This window comes from Apteryx mantelli, chromosome 5, assembly GCF_036417845.1.
Source record: "Apteryx mantelli isolate bAptMan1 chromosome 5, bAptMan1.hap1, whole genome shotgun sequence".
NCBI lineage: Eukaryota > Metazoa > Chordata > Aves > Apterygiformes > Apterygidae > Apteryx > Apteryx mantelli.
In genome coordinates, this window is record NC_089982.1 from 6950950 (window position 1) to 6969078 (window position 18129).

Consider the following 18129-nt stretch of genomic DNA (forward strand, 5'->3'; position numbering starts at 1 on the left):
GGAGACATCACTGCTCCCTGGAAACACAGAGGGGCTCTGGGCAAAGCAAGGGGACAAGAGGAAACTCACCTCTCTCTCCGACTCCTCCAAATAATTGGTTCCTAATAGGTATTTCTTCAATTCCCCACGGACGTAGGGCACGTGCTGACACGCTGCCAGCGACATCCCGATGGCCTTATACAGGAAGGCCTGGAAGAGAAGAGGCCACCACAGACGTGGTCACGCACAAGGTGGCGGCACAGAGCCGGGCCGTGACGCACCAGCCCGCACCAGGCACAGCTGAGCTGGCCGCGGCGCCCGGCCGTTCAGCCCAGCCCCGCTGCCCAGCGGCGCGGAGAGCAAAGCCTGTCTGGGGAAGGCCCGGGGAGCCGGGGAGCCCAGCCTGTCCGCAGAGGGCAAGAGCTGCAGGCACAGCCCCGGGCAGCGTCCCGGGCTCTCCCGCCAGCGCCCACCGGGAACGGGAGCAGGAACGAGGCCTCGGCAGGGACCCACCTGCTCCCGGGACAGCCGGGGGTAGCTGCCCATCTGCTGGCTCAGCTCGAAGCTCAGGCCCATGGTCCAGGCCTGGCTCTTGATCGTCTCCAGCGACGTCCTCAGGAACTAGGGGAAACACCGGTTGCAGCAGCCTCTCCCCGGCCCCTTGGGCCAGGGCTGCTCGGCAAGCGCCCGGCGCTCCTGCTCTCTCCCTCCCTCCAAACAGGGAGCCCGAGCGACCGGCCCGCTGTCTTTCGTGTGTTTCCTGTTCTCTAAACAGAACTGGCATTTTCCTTCTCAGGTTGCCCCTGCTCCTCGTTAAGTTTCCACCCACACCTTCCCCCTCTTTCCCACCAGCATTTGCTGCCCTCGCAGCAGTGCTCTACCTCAAGCAGCAGGCGCTCCCACTCGGCAGAGTCCAGGCAGCTCTCGCTTTCCCCTGCAACACCAGAGCAAGAAAACGCTCCGTGTTACTTAGCACCAGAGAAGAGCCCAGGGCTCTCCTCTGCACTCAAACACCCGCCAGGTCCCACGCCAGAAGGGGCCAAAGCCGGGAGGCTCGAGCCCCAGCGCCCGACTCTTTGCAGGCCCCAGACACCTGATGGACCCTGGGGACGGGGGCCAGAGTCACTGACTCAGGTCGGCCACAGACCCGCCGGTCCCGATCCCCATCGCTCGGCTGCAGCTCCCAGAGCAGACCAGGCCGTCACACGAGGGCACGGACCACGCACACACCTTTGCACCAGGCCACGTTTCACCCACCCCCAGGAGCGCCACGTCTGGCCCTCCCAAACACCCACCCAGCAAGGACACCGGGGGCTGCAAAACCTGCTCGTGGCAGTGACGGGCAAGAAAGGCCCCCTCCCCTGGAGAAACTGCTCCAGGGTGTCAGCGCTCACTCCCTGGAAGGGGGACGGCTGCAGAGCAAGCGCTGAGAAACCCAGGGCCAATTGCCCTCCCTCACCCCTCTGCACGCTGCCTTTTCCTGCCTCCCCCACGGCCTCTCCAGCCTCTTCCTCCCCGACAACAGCACTTTACCTTCCAGGTACTGCAGCAGGAAGGGGATCTTCACGGCCCACACCGTCCCCACGGCGCCGTTGATCTCTCCACACAGGGCCTGCAGCAGCCGCAGGGCAGCGACGCCGCAGCCGCCACCGGCGTGAGGAGCCGCCGCCACCACCTGGCAGAGGGCAGGCGAGACCTGGGCTCGGGGCGGCCGGAGGAGCCGCAGCTTCTCCCAGCAGGGAGGGCGGTCGCTTGGCCCCGACCTCTCCCGTCCCCTCGAGGCCCCCAAAGCGTCTCCCCGCGGCCCCTACTCACCAGCAGGCGAGCCAGCAGGGCCTGCGGCGTCGGCAGCTTGGCTGCGAGGAGAAAGAAAGGCCGCTGAGAGCTGCGCCACCCGCCATACCCTGCCCCTTTCCGGGTCGCGCAGCCCCCGTGCGGCCCATGGGCTGGTGACCGGCTGCTCTGCCGCAGCCCTGTCCCGGGCGTTCCCAAGGGCTCGGCAGACGGAGGCGCAGGCAGCTCCAGCGCGGCTGGGAAACGCTGGGAAGCAGAGTGACACGGGCTGCCCCGGCCCCCGGCACAGCCCGGCACAGCACACGGCAAGAGTTTCGCCTTCCTACCTCGCTCCCGGAACGCCACAACACCGGGCTCCTCCTCTCCGTCCTCATGCCCTGCTCTCTCCCGTCTCTCCGCCAGCTCTCGGAGGCATCGGGAGAGTGGCACCAGCGTGCCCGTGTACTGGGCTGGCACAACGTACTGGAGGAGCCGTGGCCACAAGAGCTGCAGGGAAGAAGGAGGCAGTTCAGCACCTCGGGGCTCCCAACTCAGGGCCAGCTCAAGAGCCCATTTTAGCTCCGAGATGGGAACAACGCTGTGCATTTCCACTCGCCTTGTGCGCATAAGGGCCTGCTTGGGGAGCAGTTTGGGGAGAGTGGGGCAGGGAGGCAGCAGCAGGGCGCCAGATGACTTACTTTGGTCATCCCCCTGACGGAGACATCCAGAGAGTGCAGGATGTCCAAGCACAGGGCTTGAAGATCTGCTTCTTCCTGCGCTTCTGCCTGAGAAAGGTTCCTCTGCGCCTGCAGACACAGTTTGGGCAACACCAGCATCACTCCCTGTCCCTGAGATGGGAGGCTGAAGCACCAACCACCCAGCGCTCCCGTGATGCTCCCCTGGGAGCACCCCCCTCGGGAGGCAGGAGAGAGCAGAAAGTCCCACACGAGGGGCCAGGTCCCAGGTGAAGCAAGGACTAAACAGGCCAAAGCCCTCCCCCGGCATCCTCCGAGATCCCCCCGAGGAACGGTGATGGGGACGCCGCTCAGCCCTCTGCACCGCTGACTGCAGCCCTGCTGTGGGGGGCTCCCCATTCCCAGGGCGCCCGCAGGGGCTCCCAGGACACCCTGGGCACAGAGCAAAGCCCAAGCGTCACACTCTGCCCTCACCAGTCTGACGGAGGCCTGGCTGAACCTGGCGAAGACGTGGGCCACCAGATCCCAGGCCGAGCAGCTCTGCACGCTGCAGCTGAGCAGCTCCTTGGTGAAGCACAGAACTGCCCTCGCCACCTGCCACGGAGGAGGTTGCAGTTACCCCCTCTGCTCAAAAGCCCGGGGGCACCCGCCTTCGCACCGATCCAGCCCGTGTGCCCTCTGGGGAGACCATGCGGGTGCAGGAGACCCCTCTGCTCCCGCCGTCGCTGCCATGCAGGAGAATTTCCACGGGGAAACGCTCGTCTAGGCTCGACCCCCAGCAGCAGCCCCGCTGGGGGCTGGCCAGGCTCTGCCCCGAGCCACAGGTTTCTCTGACGCCCACCACGCTGCCGCCCCTCGCCAGCCAGCTCACCTTCCTGCTGGGGTCTCGCAGCACAGTCCGCACCGCCTGCACAAGCAGCGGCAGGCTCTGGCCTCCCTCCGCTGCTGGAAAAGATGGGCAGAGGCGTGCGCTGAGGCAGAGCCCTCGCTTCCGCAGGGACCTGACAAAGCTCCCAGCTTGTTCACACACGAGCGGCCCAGAAAACCGGGCACAAGACTGTGACGGCCGAGGAAGCAGCAGAGTCCCCCAGTGACTCCGTTTACAGACACAGCTGTGTGATGGGACCGTCTGTTATAACAACACAGAGCACTGCAGAAACGCGATGGGTCCCTGCCCTGTCACTGAGCGCTGAGCACCGTCACTGGAGCATCGCCGTTTACAGCTGCCCCGTCACATCCCTGTCCCCACAGCCACATAGCAGCTTGGCTGGGGAACAGGCGCTTGGCAGCTTGTTTCGGGTGTTTGTACATCACTTGCAGTCGTGTCTGTCCCCAGCCCAGCAGCCCAAACCCCTGGCCAGCCTCGCTGCGCCCCACACCACTGACCTGCAGAGCGCACCAGGGCTCTGAGCAGATCCAGGGACACCACGCGAGCGGCCTCGCTCCTGCTCCCCAGCTGCGAGTGCAGAAATGCCACCGTGTGCTCAGGGCAAACTCGGGCTGCGAGGGAAAAGTCGTGCTCTGCCTTAGCCACCCAGGTCTTCCCCCACTTCAGAGGTTTGGGAGAGAGCAGCAAGGGCGCAGCGGTGTCCCGTGCAGTCTCCTGCCCTCACCCAGCAGCAGCACGCAGTAGGACAGCTCTGACCGGTGCTCCTCGCTGGGCTGCTTGCTTTCATCACTGAGCTGTGGGAACAAGGCGCGCTTTACAACTAGGTGCCTAGTGTTTAGCCTTCCCCCTCCATCTCTCCCTAGGCAGTCCGAGCCCTGGGATGGGACCCACAGCCAAAACCCACCCCACCCCACTGAGGTGCTGGCCACCTCCAGAGGTTTGGGGTGGCCGCGCTGCCCAGGGGCCGCGAGCTGAGCAGGTTCAAAGGCTGCGCTCGGGGTCTCTGGGCTCCAGAGTGCTGCAACGTGGCTGAAAGGGACGTTGCTGGCTGAGCTGGGCTCTCCCCTGAGCCTGCGCACAGCAGCCACAATCAGCTCTACAACAGCCCCGAGACCCCAGAATGGGAGAGGACTCCAAGTATCTGCAGAGACTTGCCCTTAAGGCAGATCCCGCTGGAAGGACGCTCTGCCCGGACGTCCAGCAGGACTTTCCCCTCAGCATGAATCAGGTCTGCGGCACCCAGCGCAAGCGGTGCAGGGTCAGGCTGCCCTTACCTGGCTGTGCACAGCGGTGCTGATGGCCTGAACCTTCTTCTTGGGGATGGGGATCTTCACTTCCCCCAGAATCTCAAGAAAATAACTGAGACCCTGCAAGGGAACGGGGGAAGAAGAGTGGGGCTGTCACCTAAAGCAACGTCTTAAGAAAGGAAACCCAGCATTTCTGTGAGGAAGTCCTTAACTCCAGCCCCCAGGAAAAAAAACCAGCCCTCCTGCACAGGGCTTCTCGGGTGTCCTTCCCTCCCAGCAGCAGCCTTAGAGGGCCTCTCCTCTGGACGGAGCCCGTCTGATGACCTTTCCCAGCACTTCACACCCCTCACACCTCCCCTCCCCGCCAGACAGGGCTGGACGGCGCCCGGGCGTTAGAGCAGAGCCTCTCACGTGCACGACACCCCAGGGACAGGGCTCGAGGCTTCCCTTCCCGAGGAGGTCAGGCCCCGGGGACGCTCAGCTCCCTCTCAGCCCCACCTGGGCTGCTCTGGTGCTGCCCGAGAAGCTCAGGAGGCCTCAAGCCTCCCCTGCTCTCTCCCTTTCTTCTCAAGGGGTCCCGGCTCCTCCAGGCACCCCACAGCACCTCGCAGCACATGCACACACCCCACGGCCCCACCGTGCCCCACATAACGCCTCACCTTGGTCACCCGCGAAGTGTCCTGGACCTGCTGATACTGGCCCAGGAGCCAGGGCAGCTGCTCCCACACGCGCCCGCGGTGCTTCTCCTCGTGCAGGAGGAGGCCCATCATGGCAGCCATCGCCCCCAGGACGGCCTGCTTGACCTGCAGGGAGGGCAGCGAGACACTCTTCATCGGGGCCCAAGGTCCTGCCACCCCGACACGGTCTGCCCCCCCACAGAGAGGCATTTCCCTGCTTCCCCTGCAGGAGAAGGGCTTGCTCCTGAGCACAGGGCACGTCCCCAGCCCTGGCCCCCCCGGCCCTGCCCAACGGCCCCCGCATTTGCCTGCTTCCCGGCAGGGCGGCCCCGGCCCCCTGCTCCTGGGCACGGGCAGCGCCTGAAGCTGCAGTCCCGCATGCTGCCTGTCGCCTGCCACCGTCCACACTGCCACTGCATCGGCAGGGTCTGGCTTTGGGCGCTGCATCAGACACCCTGCACCCTCCCCGGGCGCCTCTCCTCCCACACGGCCCTCACACGGAAAGACGGACAGACCGCGACAGCGCTGCTGCCGCCACGGGGCTGGGATGGCAGCCGTTCTCACCTCCTCCTCCTCCTCGCAGCCCAGCCAGCTGCCGACCACGTGGCAGAAGAGCGGGGAAACGCTGCTGCAGAACTGCGCCTCCCCCATGCGCGGGAAGGGGCATTTCTCCCAGTGGCGCAGGTAGGTGTTTGCGGCCTTCGCCCACTGCTCCAGCACTGCAGCGAGAGGAGCGAAGGAGGGTCAGGAGTCTGCGGCGGGGAGGAGACCTCACTCTGCCGCCCCGGCCCTTCCCCTCCCCGCGGGGCCGACACTCACCGCCGCAGACAGCGCGCAGGGTCCGCCTGCTCCCCACCTGGCTCAGCATCGTCTGCAGGGCGAAGAGCGTCATTCCCACGAAGGGGACGCACCGCAGGGCTGCAGAGAGGGCAGGGCAGAGGCACAGAGTGCGGCCGCCGTCAGAGGGAGCCGGGGCAGCGTGCGGGGACACCCCGGGGACGCGTGGCGGGGTTGGGGGGTGCCAGAGCTGCCCGAGGGGCTGGGGCAGGCGCTGGCGTGGGGAGGGCTCGTGGGAGGGGGCTTGACGGGGTGCTGGTGCCTGCCCCAAGTGGGCAGCGGGGCAGCCCTTCGGGGGCCTGGGAGGGCGGCGGGGGCAGAGCCCGCCACGCTGGCTCTCCCGCTGCTCCCGTCCGTAGCTCACTGGGATGGGGGCTATGGCCGGGCCCCGGCCGGCCCCGGCAGCCAGCGAGGGGCACCGAAACCTTGCAGCCTCCGGCTGAGCACGGAGCATTTTGGGAGGAGTGGGCAGGATCCCTTCTGCCGGTTACCGCAGAGCGTAGCCCCGAGCCGGAGGCCGAGGGCCCTACCGTAGCTGCTGGCCAGCTTGCCCAGGGTGACAAACACAAAGTCCTCCGAGATCTCTCCCAGGGCCCGCATGTGGCGCTGCAGCTCGTACATGACGTCGTCGAAGTGGGAGCTGGCCAGGGCCACCAGGACGTCGCTGGCAGCCGTCCGCACGTCCTCCGTCACCCCCTGGCGAGAGCAACGAATCCCCCCTCAGCGGGAGAAAGGCCGAGGCAGCCGGACAGGCTGAATGCGCCGGGGCCCTCTGCAGCAGGGCTGGATACGGCCTTTTCTCGTGCGCAGGCGTATCCATGGGGAAGGAGCTGTCACAGGGCGTCTGGGACCCTCTGACGGGTCGTAGTGCTAGACACAGGTCCTCAGAGCCCTCCTACAGTTTACAAAACCGCGCTCTAGCCAGCCGCCTCTGGCTGCCTTCGGAGAGGAGCAGCTCACCTGGGCCGCTCTCATGTCCCTCGAAGCCGCTGCGATTACCCTGCTCAGGACAGCGCTCTGCAAGCGGCCGTCGTCGCCCTGCAAGACTCTCTCCAGCTCTCGGTACGTCTCTGCTCTGTCACCCTGGGGACACAGCCCAGAAGGGAAGAGCTTGGCCTTGCTTCTCCTTATCACCAGGGAGCCCCAGAGCTGGGGACACGGGCCTCGCCAGTGGCAACATCTGCAGCACATGCAGTTTGCAGGAGGGCAGCGGCGCCCTTGGGAAACCGGGGACCCTGCTGGGCCCCTGCAAACCCACGCGCAGCACAGCACAACGCCCCCGCCTCACCTCCTCGTCTTGCAGGCGGTTTGACAGAGAAGTCACCCGGTCAGCCAAGGTGGGCACGGCTGCAGGGACGGACTCTGTCGCCCTGCCTCCATCCTCGGGAACGGGAGGTCGGGACCAGCAACCTCCGCAAGAGAAGAGACCCTCTGAAAAGAGAGGAGGAGAGGATGAGCGTCAGCTCTGCTGGCCTCAGCTGCCTGCACTGTTTCGGGGCAAACGGCTCCCCAGCCTGGAGAGAAATCCTTTCCCTCAGCGCTAACTCTGCAGCCAGGGCTGTATCAGCAGGCAGGCAGCCGGCAGGGCCAGGGGAGGGATTCCTCCCCTCTCTTCAGCACCAGTGAGACCACCCTGGCTACTGGTGCAGTCCAGGCTCCTTACTAAAAGATAGAGATGATATAATGGTATGATATAATGGAGTGGGCCCAGAACAGAGTCCTCAAGGTGGCTGGGGGCTGGAGCACATGATATGCGAGAGCAGGCTGAGAGAGCTGGCTTTGGTCAGCCTGGAGAAGGGGAAGGGAGAACAGTGTATTGCTGCCTGCAACTACCTAACGGGGGATACAGAGAAGATGGGGCAAAACTCTTCTCAGAAATGTACCTGGACAGGATGAGAGGCAACAGGAACAAGTTGGAACATGAGCAATTCTGATGAAATATTAGACAAAAACTATTTCCCATGAAGGTTTGGGGCTGAGCTGCTGGAAAGCAGCTCTGCGGAGAAGGACCTGAGGGTCCTGGTGGACAAGTTGACCATGAGGCAGCAACGTGCCCTTGTGGCCAAGAAGGGCAATGGTATCCTGGGCTGCATTAGGCAGAGCATTGCCAGCAGGTCGAGGGAGATGATCCTCCCTCTCTGCTCAGCCCTGGTGAGGCTGTATCTGGAGGACTGTGTCCAGTTCTGGGCTCCTCAAGGCAAGAGCTCCTGGAGCGAGTCCAGCGGAAGGTTACTAAGATGCTGAAGGGACTGGAGCATCTCTCCTATGAGGAAAGGCTGAGAGAGCTGGGCCTGTTTGGCCTGGAGAAGAGACGCCTGAGGGGGGATCTTCTCAATGTGTATAAGTATCTGAAGGGAAGGTGTCAAGAGGCTGGGGCCAGCCTCTTCTCAGTGGTGCCCAGGGACAGGATGAGAGGTGACGGGCACCGACTGAAACACAGGAGGGTCCATCTGAACATAAGGAGACCTTTTTCACTGCAAGGGTAACAGAGCACTGGAACAGGTTGTCCAGCGAGGTTATGGAGCCTCCAGCCTTGGAGATATTCCAAAGCAGTCTGGAAACAATGCTGGGCCATGTGCTCTAGGTGACCCTGCTTGAGCAGCAGGGTTGGACTAGATGATCTGCAGAGGTCCCTTCCAACCTCAACTGTTCTGTGATTCTGTGAAGGTGGTCAAACACTGGAACAGGCACCCAGGGAGGCTGTGGGATCTCCATCCTCAGAGATATTCACAGCGTGACCGGACAAGGCCCTGCGGGTCCTGCTTTGAGCGGCAGGTTAGACTCCAGTGCACAGACGTCCCATCCCCCCTTGGTTATCGTGCGAGCATAACGCCCAGAGCCTGCTGGGTTTGGAAGCAGGGGGCCTCTGCTACCGAAACAAGGTGGATGTTATCAGAGCCACCAAGCCCATCAGGCCTGACTCCTCATGAGGCAGCCTCTAAGTCCCCTGCACTGCTGTGTGGAAGTGCAAAGCAGACCAACAGCTCTGCATGGTTTGCTCCATTTGCCATCTCCCTCACGGTCGGGGCACATTAGCTCCTTGGATGGAAAGTGCATGAAACGAGGGCCTGGAGGGAGCTGCATGGGAGCAAGGAGGAGGTTTTCTCCTGAGGAGCTGGTGCACTTGTAGGGTCCAGGGGAGTTCCCGCAGCATCAGAAATGGCCAGCCCTGCTCAGTGGTGCTGAGGGTTCGTGCTCGGGATCTCCTGCAGCCTGGCCCTGGCCCGGCCCCAGCCCCGGCCCTGGCCCCGGCCCCAGCCCCTCACCTCGGAGTGCCCGGAGTCTCCGCATGGCGCTGGGCCAGGGACAGCGCTGCTGCGCCAGCCCTGCGTGAGAACAGAGCGGGACCGTGGGGACCCGCTCGTATGCGCCACCTTCACCGCCGCAGAGCGCTGCGGCCAATGAGGGCCTGCCCCAGACACGCCCGCCTGCATCACAGAGGGCTTCCAGCCAATGAGGGCCTGTTTGGGGACACGCCCCTGCGCATCACAGAAGGCTGCTGGCCAATTAAGGCTCACCCTGGGACCCGCCCGTGCACATCACAAAGACCTGCCAGCCAATAAGGGCTGTGCTCCAGGGCCACGCCCACTCAGGGCAGGGGACTGGGTAGGGCAGCAGGCAAAGGACTCCAAAGTGCCCCAAAGCCAAATTTCCCCATTCCCCTCAATCCCTCCAGTCTCCTGAGTTTCCTTGAAGGGGTCTGGTCACCGACTTGGCCTGAGCAGCGGCTCCCAGCCCCTCCCGGCTCTGGGTCCTACCCTCAGAGCCAGAGGTGACCTGCTCTCAAGGGGGCTGATTTGGCCTTTTCTCTTTTTGCCTGACTTTCTCCAAAAAAGGCTTCTGCAGGCTTGTCATCTGTGTAGGCGTCTGTATGTGTCATTCTCTGCGTCTCCTCTGAGTAACTGAACAGCCCTGGATTTGCTCTGGGGCAAGCTGCCATCTGGATAGGGTCCTGGGCGATGTGTGTTAGGTTACCCTGCCTGAGCAAGGGGTTGGACTAGATGATCTCCAGAGATGCCTTCCAACTTCAACCATCCTGTGATTTTGTGAATTTTCTCAGAAAAAACCTCCTCTGTCCTTGTTGGCCAGCCACAACCTGAAACAGGAGTCTTGTGAATGGAGATACTTATGTGTCCCCAGCTGACAGCTGGTGGAAAGCTGTGATCTGCATAACAGTGTGACCTCCCCATTCACATTGCTTTTGCTGCGCCTCAGCATCACATCCCTTTCCCACGCCTTGTTCTCCCTAAATCTGTGCCACATAAGAGACATCCTGTTGGGAAAGGGCTAAATGCATCTTTGTTGACCAAAGGCAGAACTGGAGTCTCTCTCTCCGTGGGCAGCTGACGCCTGTTCCTCACAACCGCTCAGAGCTACACCACACTGACAGGCCCTGGCAGCATTTCAGGGCCAAGGTAAATGCCTGGGGGCCAGGGACACCAAGAGCACACAGCAGCCTGGGGGAATCTCTGAAGTCAGCATGTACTTATTCAGGCATGGCCTGTTGCCCAAAGGAGTTTTTCCTCCAGAACGTGCAAAGAACAGGAGCGAAGGTCTCAGGTACCATAAGAAGCTAAAACTACATCAGGATCATAGGATAATTGAGCTTAGAAGGGACCTTGGTGGATTTGCAGTCCAAGCTCTTGCTCAAAGCAGGGTCAGCTATGGCATCACAGCAGGTTGCTCAGGGCTTCATCTAGTTGGCTCTTGAAAACTTGCAGGGATGGAGACTGCAAAAGCTCTCTGGACAACTGGTACCATTGAGTTTCTTATATGCAGCCAGATGTAAGACTTTGTCTCTCAAGAGCACAAATACAAGGTGCTGTAATTCACAAGTGACCCAAAGACACCCTGCAGCAGGCAGGGGCTGGTACATATGCCTGGGGAGCACACACCCCTAGCTCCTGGATTTTATGGACTTTCCCATTCCCTGATCACTGCCAACTGATTCTGTAAATGGTGCAGCTGATCAGCTGTGTGCATCCTTGAGGAACCCCATGGCTACGCTTTAAGGCCAGCAAGCAGTTAAAGAAGTGGAGGGGCCAGGACCACAGCCTCCCTGAGCTCTCTGTCTCCATCGTGTGGCAGTAAACATAACAGTGACAGTATGTGACTAATGAAACCTTAAGCTGCTGTGTAGAAAACGCGGTAAGACAGCACTTGCTGCTTTTAGGCATGCAGAGAACTTGCGTAGCCTTGCAGAGAACAGGATCAGGGAAGTGACTAATCTCAAAAGGCATCCAGTTCTTTCCCCTTTGCTGATGTAGCTCTGTGCAGGCTCTGTTTCCCCAGCCGGGTCACCACCTAGCTGCACAAACGCTGGACCTGGGGCAAGAGGAGGAGTAGATGGCTGTGGAAGGGGCATTGGGATGACTTCTGGCTGGCTCAGGGCACGTGGCACACTACAGGTTTAGCACAAGGAGACCTTGCACCTTCTCCTCAGCACAGAGTGATACCTTTGAGTTGAACTAATTGCTGTTGTGTTGTGTTGAATGTGATTTGGTCTCCTTCAGACTTCTCTCTTCCAGCTTGGTATTTTTGAAAGCTTGCTATCTCAACCTTGCTGTCCCTCGGAAGCATCAGTAGCCTAAGCATGAAGGACGTCACGTACTTCTCCTGCAAGAAGTGTTTCACCAGCTGCCGAATGCAAGGAAAGCAATGCACGGCAGAGCAGAAGGGGCAAGAAAAAGAAGCTGCTCTCTTCATTTGGCATGCAGGCAAAAGTCTTGGTGGGGCCAAAGGATCTTTTGCCTGCAGACCGAGGACAGGTTGCTGCCCTTTGGTTATTGCCCTGGATTTGATTTCTGCTTGCCTCTGCTGCCCTTCTGCAGGACCAGCAAAGGGCTGTTTGAATCAAGGGGCTGAGTGCCAAAACCAGAAGCGGGGCAGATTCTCTGCCAACTCATTTAGAGTGCTCCAGCAGGGCAGCGGTGGTGGGAAAACTGCCGGAAATGTGCTTGTCAGGGCCATTGCTTCTTTTGGTTCCCTGAGACCAACCCCCCGAAGAGGAGTGGAAAGGACAGGAGCATAGGACCGCGAGAACGCATGTTCGCTGCGCTGTTAAATGGAGAAACCAAGTCAACATTCCTGAAAGACTGAGGTTATACGCTGCCTGGGTTTTACTCTGGTTTTCTATTTCAATTCTTTGAATGTTAGCAGAAGGAGAGAATGAAATAAGATGATACAGATGGATTTTTCTCTCTCTCTCCTTTTTTTGGGGGAGGGGTGTAGTTGGCTGCTTTTTCTCCTGATTGTTCACTGACACTGCCTGATATAGAGATGGGTACGAAAAGGAGGAAGGAAATCCCTTCTTTCCTGCAGGCCTAAGATTAATTGTGAGCAAATGAAAAGTAACTCTGGTACCACCCCCTCCTGCTACTTCTTGGCACAGGTTCATCTGAGACTTGTTAGGTAAAAATCTGTTTTCTTTATGAGCATCAATAGTGCATTCAAGATCCTCATTCTAGTAACTTGTCAGGCAACCCTGGATCAGCTCCTCCAAGCTTTGAAAAGATGGTGCCTGTAACGGAGAGGTACTTGAGTGACATGTTGCAGGTCTTTATTTTAGTCCGTGTAGTGCAGCAGGACTCAGCGCCTGGCTGGGAGTGTGACTGTGTTATGCGAAGCACTGTGCACACCACAGCTGGAGAGTGCCCGTTCCTAGCACTGCCACGTCACCAGCCAAAATGGTCAGCCTATGGGCAACGTGGAGAGTTGCCATTCTTACAGATGTTGCTTTGCGGCTGAAAGACACAATTCTGTCACCTTGCCAACACTTGATTCTCGCTCTCTTCCTCGTGTCCACAACTGCTGGGTTACTTCTCAGCTGGATCAGCTTTTGGGGCAGACTCAGTGTGCAAATACGTGAGTTGCACAAGGCAGGGGCTGGGGCAGGAACAGAAACAGGCAGTCCACAGCAGGAAGGACAGAGGGACCGCCGGTTCCCTCTAAGCGCCCTCAGGGCAGAGAGATTCGCTCTCTCCTCTAGTGTCCATCTGCCCAAACTTCTTCCCGCATCCCAACTACACAGAAGACTGCGCTCTCTTGAAATCCTAAGGAAAGCTCAGAAGCAAGTGCCGTGTCTGAAAAACTTCCTGCTTGTTCTATTAATGGTTCTGTCTCGTGTGCAATAACAATCGAGAACAATTGTCCCTTTGCGTCTGCCGCAGGTCATTTCTTCTGGGTGCTCTTGTCTTCTTTTCCCCTCAACTGTGCAAATTCACATGCATCACAGAGAGCTTCCAGCCAATGAGGGCCTGCCCCAGGACACGCCTGTGCACATCACAGAGGGCTGCCAGCCAATGAAGGCTTGTCCCGGGACACACCTGTGCACATCACAGAGGGCTGCCAGCCAATGAGGGCTTGTCCCGGGACACACCTGTGCACATCACAGAGGGCTGCCAGCCAATGAAGGCTTGTCCCAGGACACGCCTGTGCACATCACAGAGGCCTGCCAGCCAATGAGGGCCTGCCCCAGGACATGCCTGCATCACAGACACCTGTGGCCAATGAGGCCCTGCCTGGTCCGGCACGGCAGTGTCGCCTTCGGCCACCAGGAGGTGACCAAGAGCGCCCCGCCCACAGCCCCGCCCCAGAGCAGCAGGTGGCCCTGCAGCCCCACCCCCTCCCCGCCCCCACCCCATCTCTGCATAAAGAAACAGGCACCACGCCAGCTACTTCCCTTGCAGGGAGATATTACAGCAATCATTTCAGCTGCATTCTGTCATGTTCCTCCTCAGCCAACCCTCCAGACTTCCCTGAGCTGATGGAGACTAACAAGACTGCTTCAAGTCCCCAAACAGGAGGTTAAAATAGACCCAACTTCTTTGCCCTTCAGGCAACCAAATTCAAACCAAGCGACGGTAACAGCAACCCTTGTCTCTTTCTCCCCTTCTTCTCCTCCCTCCATCTTTAAGCTCTGAATTTGCCTGCGCAGCCTCCATGATTATGCTGAGAACGACTGTCAGAGGGCCAGTTCATTACCACGGGTCACACTGCCACAGCAAGCTCACTAGCCTCACACACTCCTAATACTCACTTATGCTGCTGCAGTTAATACACGCTGCTGCTATATTTACTTTGACTTGCCCTAAACCGACTCTCTGAATGTCTTCCTTACCTGTTATAAGGCCAATTGGCAACAAGCAAAGATCAGAGGATTAAAAGGAATTTCTCAAACCAACACTTCCAGTTCTTTGCCACAGTCAGAAATATGCAGCTCATCAAAAACATAATACAGTGCCAAAATGTGCACGTACCCTGAGCAGCTCCTCCACACCATCCTCCACTTGCTCACCACCAGGGTGCACCAGCGCCCGCAGGGACAACCGAGCGGCACAGCGGGAAGCAAAGCCCCAGAAGGCAGCTGGGGCTGGTGGCGCCGCGCATTCGAGTACTGTTTACGGACATGTTTTCCTTCTGAATTTCCACGCGCTGTAGCAAGAGGCTCGTGTGCAGCTTTCAAACCTTCATTTCACATCTGTTCCTTGCTAGGCTTTGTTTTGGCCTTGGAGAGCTAACATTTACCCTGCTTCTGCCCAGGAAAAAATCAATTAAAAGAGCTATACCTTGTCAGTGAGCAATCAGCCAAGCTGAAAGCACTCTGAGTGAAAAGGAAAGCGCAGACATACCTTTCACCTCAGGAGACCACTTCTCAAATTGCAGAAACCTTAAGTTCGCTGGCTGCTTTCATAAAGACCTACTAATGAAAATATCTGGCCTGTTCCGAAAGCTATGCCACATTTCAGTGCAGCACGATGGATGCAACTCTTGCTTTTACATTGCTGCCATCAGAAAATGACAAATCTTAGTTTTTCAACTTGTGTTTCAACATACTTGTAATTATGGATTACGCTGAGATGCCAGGCAAGTGCAACAGAGGAAAACTTTCCTAGGGGGAGAAAGGGAGCAAGAAAAAAAGAAAATGGGAAGAAAACTGCACAAGAGGACAGGCAGGAGGTCACAGAACAGACAGCAGAACAAAAATATTTCAAAATTCAACAAAATACTTCAAGCTCATCTGCTAAAAGATGTTGGTTCCATCTCCATCGCAATGCTGAAATATATAGGAAATAGAAGAGAGGAATATCAGCATAAGACAGGCAGTTAAGTACAGAAGGAAGAGGACTGAGGTGGAGCACTCAGAAAAGATCAATAGGCCAAAAAATGGTATCCCCTTTCATCTATTACAGGGGAAAGCCTGGCAAAAAGTTAGAGGCACTAAGAAAAGATAAAGAACAGTTGGATAATTAAAGGCTTGTGCGACTCTTGGGTTTATTTGGGAAGAAGTAACATCAAAGACCTGGTAACATCAGGAAAAAAAATTAAGGAGAGCAAGAAAAGGCAGCAACAGCTGCAGAAGGCAGGTTGTTACCAACAAATATAGTGAGAGATCATAGTGGGAACTCATACAAATACCTATCAACACAAACCTTGAAAAGGATGCTCTGCAGGATGGTGAGCCAATGCCCTGGCTGAAATAAGTCCCCACACTGGTTTGTGAAAACTGGTCTGCAAAACAGTCACCTTCAGCCTCACACTGCAGCAGATAAAGGGGTCTTTTTCAAGGAATTGGTGTAAGAGACTAGGTCAGATAGGTCAAAGAAAAGGAAATCATCAAAACTAGTGGGGGGTGATCATGACCTAGGGAGAAAACGACCCTTCTCCTCTTAAAGAACTCCCTAAAAGTGTTTCCCACAAGATTCTTGACTACTCTGTGCTCACTTAGCTGCTTCGCTTAGCAGCTCCGCAGAAAGAAACAGGTAAAACAGTTAATCCTGTGCACATTTGCCTTTAAACAAAATAAAGATCTACTCTCTGCATTAAGCTCAGCTCTGCGGTCACTGAATATAATGTCTGAACAGTATACAAAAGCAGTCAGTTAAAACTTCCATCTGGTCATAAGAGGAATCCTTAGAGGCAACACTCGTTGCCTAATGCAATATTAATTTGATAGCAAAATCTCCTCTCAAATCTCCTCTCTTTTCTCCTCTAAACTTGCCCTCTCCTTCTGAGAGCATTTTTACATTCAGTCAAATCCTTTCTTCTCCCAACTCACAAACTTAAAACTGCTACCCAAAATTGCCAGCGCTGGAGGAGAAACGCCAGCATCAGTGCTTCTTACGCTGTCTCTAAACTCATAGCTGGCATCCCTCCTCAGGGCATTTCCTGGCACTGCCACGACTGAAAAACCACTATAAATGCATATTCAGAAATTACTCCAAGGAACTCCATCATGCAAGCCAGCACCAGCTTGCCTGCCTATAAAGCCTCCTTTCAATTCAACAGACCTGAGTGTTCAGCGTGACTGACACAAGCACTCTCTAGGATGCAAATGAAGCTGTTCATACAAACAAACTCTGACCTCAGTATTCAGCATGACTTACAAAATCACTCTCTAGGATGGAAATGAAGCTGCTCGTATAAACAAGCCTGACTAACAGCACCAGTCTAAGGAGGGCTACCTATAATGTAGCTCTCAATTGCAACAGACAAAATTAAAAATAAATGTTCGCCACAGGCATGTCGCTGCCTACTCAGCACCTCAAAAAACACATGTTATGGTGATCATAGGAGAAGCAGGTGATGAGAAAGCGCCTTTCAGCAATTGCTTACTCTCTGAAACTGAACTGCCTTGGGAAGAGGAGATCCTCTCAGATTCCCCGAGGCGGGAGGCAGTTTCTTCCTGTTGCAAAGGTCCATCAGAAATGCGGTCAGGAGTGCAGAGTATGCGCCCGAATTACAGGAAGGCAGGGACTGTGCAGGGCCTCGCTCGCTGCTGCTGAAGTGGAAAGGGTAGCGGGTTCCCGCCTTTGCCTACCAGCAACCTTCAGAAAGAATCAACATCAGCCCAAAAATCAGAAAGCACACGACGACAATGGGAATTACTCTCTCAGATAAACTCCTCGTTCGTACGGGTTACAGCAGAGCTATTACTAATACAGTTTTAAGGACAAGTCCCATTTCCACTGAGGTCAAGGGGCAGAATTCTGACCTCAGTCACTCTTCTGAAGGGAACCCAGCTACTGGGTGTTTACATCCACGAACAAAATGTAGCCCATTGAATCTAATGAAAGCAACACAGACTCCGAGTTGCCATTCGTTTTCACTTGAGTTGTTACTGATTTTACCCTTCCTAGCACATGGGAAGATACAGTGTTAGAAAACTGTTACATTAGGAAAAAACACACTGAACATTACAGATTGCTACAGATTCCAATAGCACTTTCATTCTGCAGCCTGGAATTTAAAGGAGCTGAACAGTTCACATAATAAGGGTGCTACCAGCTGTGATTTTGGGTAAGAAAAATCTGGATAACAAAGCATGATTAAAAGATTCAAATTGAGATTTTGTGGAAAAAAGAAATTAATTAAGAGTAATACTCAGCTCTCTGTCAAGACAGTCCACTCCCGGGAAATTATGCAAGGTGCCCAAGATCACACAGAAGTGAGTTGCAGAGCTCGGGAAGGGACATGGGACCACAGTCTCCTGGGCGTTGGGCAGAATTTCAGGCACCTGCATATCCCAGGAATCAGTTGTCAAAGAGCAACATTGTCAAAACTTGCGAGAGATTTTTCCATATAATATCAGAAGCAGTTTACTGCCAGGCTGAGAACCTGCAAGCTGAAAACAGATTCTGAAAAGAAAGGCAGAAGATAAAACAGTGCAGAGAATTAGTCTGGTGCAGAATTACTGCAGAGTTCTCAGAGCCAGTAATATTTCTGGCAATCCCAAACTGCACAATTCAATAAATTCCTGAGATGTGCTGCAGGACATTTTTTCTCAGAGCATCTCTTTCAGTTCAGCAATACGAGTGGGTTTACAGCTAGGCACGCTCTGTTTAATCCACACTCAAGATCAACTCTAGTCATCACTGATTAGCACAAAAATCTGGAACGTTACATTTTATATTCTCTTAATTTTATGATCTTTTTCTCTTGCCCCTGTTTGAGCAGGTCAGTGTGAGGGCACTACAGTCCAGCATTTGGCAGCTGGTTGCCCTACTGTCACATGGTCTGCTATAGGTGACTCC

General features: G+C 56.8%; 1 protein-coding gene and 1 long non-coding RNA gene across 2 annotated transcripts; both read right to left on the reverse strand.

The window, feature by feature from the left end:
• Positions 1-108: 108 nt before the first annotated feature.
• Positions 109-9388, reverse strand: LOC136992135 (maestro heat-like repeat-containing protein family member 2B; the record flags this gene model as incomplete). Its single annotated transcript, XM_067296993.1, has 15 exons — positions 9364-9388; positions 7386-7528; positions 7058-7180; positions 6628-6793; positions 6080-6178; positions 5825-5979; positions 5312-5386; positions 2922-3041; positions 2451-2558; positions 2100-2259; positions 1795-1835; positions 1513-1654; positions 861-913; positions 493-600; positions 109-189 (listed from the first exon to the last, which is right to left on the reverse strand). Coding segments are annotated over exons 1-15 (1599 nt in total), but the record flags the coding sequence as incomplete, so codon positions are not given.
• Positions 4101-5304, reverse strand: LOC136992170 (uncharacterized). Its single transcript, XR_010884234.1, has 3 exons — positions 5243-5304; positions 4611-4703; positions 4101-4130 (listed from the first exon to the last, which is right to left on the reverse strand). It is a non-coding gene; the product is annotated as an uncharacterized lncRNA (long non-coding RNA).
• Positions 9389-18129: the final 8741 nt, after the last annotated feature.